The 2,144-nt window shown below is 44.6% G+C and overlaps 1 protein-coding gene across 1 annotated transcript in view; it reads right to left on the reverse strand.

Moving 5' to 3' along the window:
* Positions 1-2,144, reverse strand: part of STX12 (syntaxin 12) — a 38,243-nt gene that overhangs the window by 6,520 nt on the left and 29,579 nt on the right. The window contains exon 6 of the mRNA XM_007459078.1: positions 1,177-1,282. Coding sequence (XP_007459140.1) covers positions 1,177-1,282 — 106 coding nt within the window. The remainder of the gene's footprint in view (positions 1-1,176; positions 1,283-2,144) is intronic.

The raw sequence follows: 2,144 nt of genomic DNA on the forward strand, positions 1-2,144 counted from the left end.
CGGGCCTCTCACTGTTGTGGCCTCTCCCGTTGTGGAGCACAGGCTCCGGACACGCAGACTCAGCGGCCATGGCTCACGGGCCCAGCTGCTCCGCGGCATGTGGGATCTTCCTGGACCAGGGCACGAACCCGTGTCCCCTGCATCGGCAGGCAGACTCTCAACCACTGCACCACCAGGGAAGCCCAAGACATGACATTTTTGAAGGTAATAATCAAACTTGAGGATGAGCTGTCCCATCAAAAACTGACACTGATGGGCTCTAGGGCAGTGGGGCTCAACCTCGACTGCACATTGTAATCACCTGCGAAGTTTGTAAGGAAAGAAGTGTCCACGGCCAGGGCCTCTTGTGGATGTTTGCCCATTTTTAATCTATGAAAAATAGGAAAATCATATAGTCCAAACATAGTAATTGGTAGTGGAGTAGGAGAGCTGGGGAATTAAAAAAAAAATCTCCAAGTGATTCTAAAGTGCAGTCATGGTTCAGAACAACTGCCACAGATGAAGGTCAAGGAGGAGCTCAAAGTTTCTCCTCTCTACAACCCTCCCCTCCCCACTGCCTCCAGGGATGGCAGTTTTCTATCTCCATGGAGGAGAAAAGCACTCAGGTTTAAGGATATCTTACTGGTCACTGTGCAAGATTAAAGTTGGGAACCAAGGTAAGAGAGGCCTCAAGACCCCGCTCTCAACCCCCACCTCAAAAACTCTTCTTATTTCTCTGACTCACTGACGTGATATCCAAAACTTGGGAGTGGACTTTGGGAATACACAAAAATGGAGCAAACCTTTTTGGCCTATCTTTATTCTGAGCTATTCAGACTAAGCAAAGGGCTCTCCATAGAGCCCTACCTAACCTAGAGGTTGGCATTGCGGTTTGGGGACAAAGTCTTAATGAGCAATAAAATATTTGTTGGCCTTGCTCTGTTCTCTATGCATAATCTCATGGAGACCATATAAGATATAGTAACTGAGGAGAGGATTCGGGTATTCTCAGGTGCCATGGCCAATACCAACATAAGAGTAGTTCAAATTCACCATGATTACACTGAGACATAATATGTCTCATTAGCCATACAACAACTCATTCCATCCTTTTTCATAATCACTGTGAGAAAAACCACGTGAATTAAGAGATTGCACCTACACTGAGTCAAACAAAAAACGTGACTTGGCTCTCACCTCCAGCTGCCGAATTGCCGTTTCCCTCTCTTTAATAAGTTCCAAATCCTGTTCAGTGATGGCCACCTCATCCTCCTGGCTCTGCATCTGGTTCCACTCCTCATGGCTGCAGGGAGACAAGCACACTAGTTGATTCCTCCTCTCTAAGGTGTGCATAAGACATACCTTCATCACCTCTGCTGCCAGCAGAGCCTGCCCAAAGACAGCACCAGGGCTCCAACTCCTCTGGTATCAATACAAGTGTCAGAGGCCACATTCTTCACATCCAGAGGCAAAGAGTTGGTAATACCAAGAAAACAAAGTCTCAGCTTTCCTGGGCAAAACTAAGAGGAAGCAGAATTATAAGGGATGGGACTCCTTGCTGTTTCTCTTCAGGGGTACACTCTACAATCTTGCTAGGGCTTGCTAGACAGAAGTGGGCAGAGGTTTGAAATCAACAAAGGCCCGTCCTCTCCCAGGGCACTCGCAAAGTGCAAAGCTGTACTGGCATCTCGGGTACTAGACAGGTGGAGAGCAGGTTAAGTGACCTGTCAGTGCTTCACCAATTAGTCCGATAGAATCACATCTCCTGGTTTTTGAGAATCTCTTTGAGGTTATGCTCTAGGTTAAATGTCTCTTAACAGAAAGCCAAAGTAAAAAGCTAGTGAAATGTTATAACTCTTCTTTTCAGGTACCATATTTAAAAGAAACACATACGACATCTTACACTAGAAATGTGACACTTTGAAAATTCAGCATTAAGCATTTTCCAACAGTACACATAAATCACAAATCATCTCCACAATATTTAAATAATTTCCTCCATGTGCTGGAGATACAAAACTGAATTAAGACAGCACCCCAGGCCTTCGAGGTGCTCACAGTATAGTGGGGGGGAGATAGATACATACCTATAAGAAAACATTTTATGTTCTCAACTAATACCATCAGTACATTTTTTTTTTTTTTTTTTTTTTTTTTTTTTTTTT

Source organism: Lipotes vexillifer, unplaced genomic scaffold (genome assembly GCF_000442215.2).
Source record: "Lipotes vexillifer unplaced genomic scaffold, Lipotes_vexillifer_v1.1 scaffold496, whole genome shotgun sequence".
In the NCBI taxonomy this organism is placed as follows: Eukaryota; Metazoa; Chordata; class Mammalia; order Artiodactyla; family Lipotidae; genus Lipotes; species Lipotes vexillifer.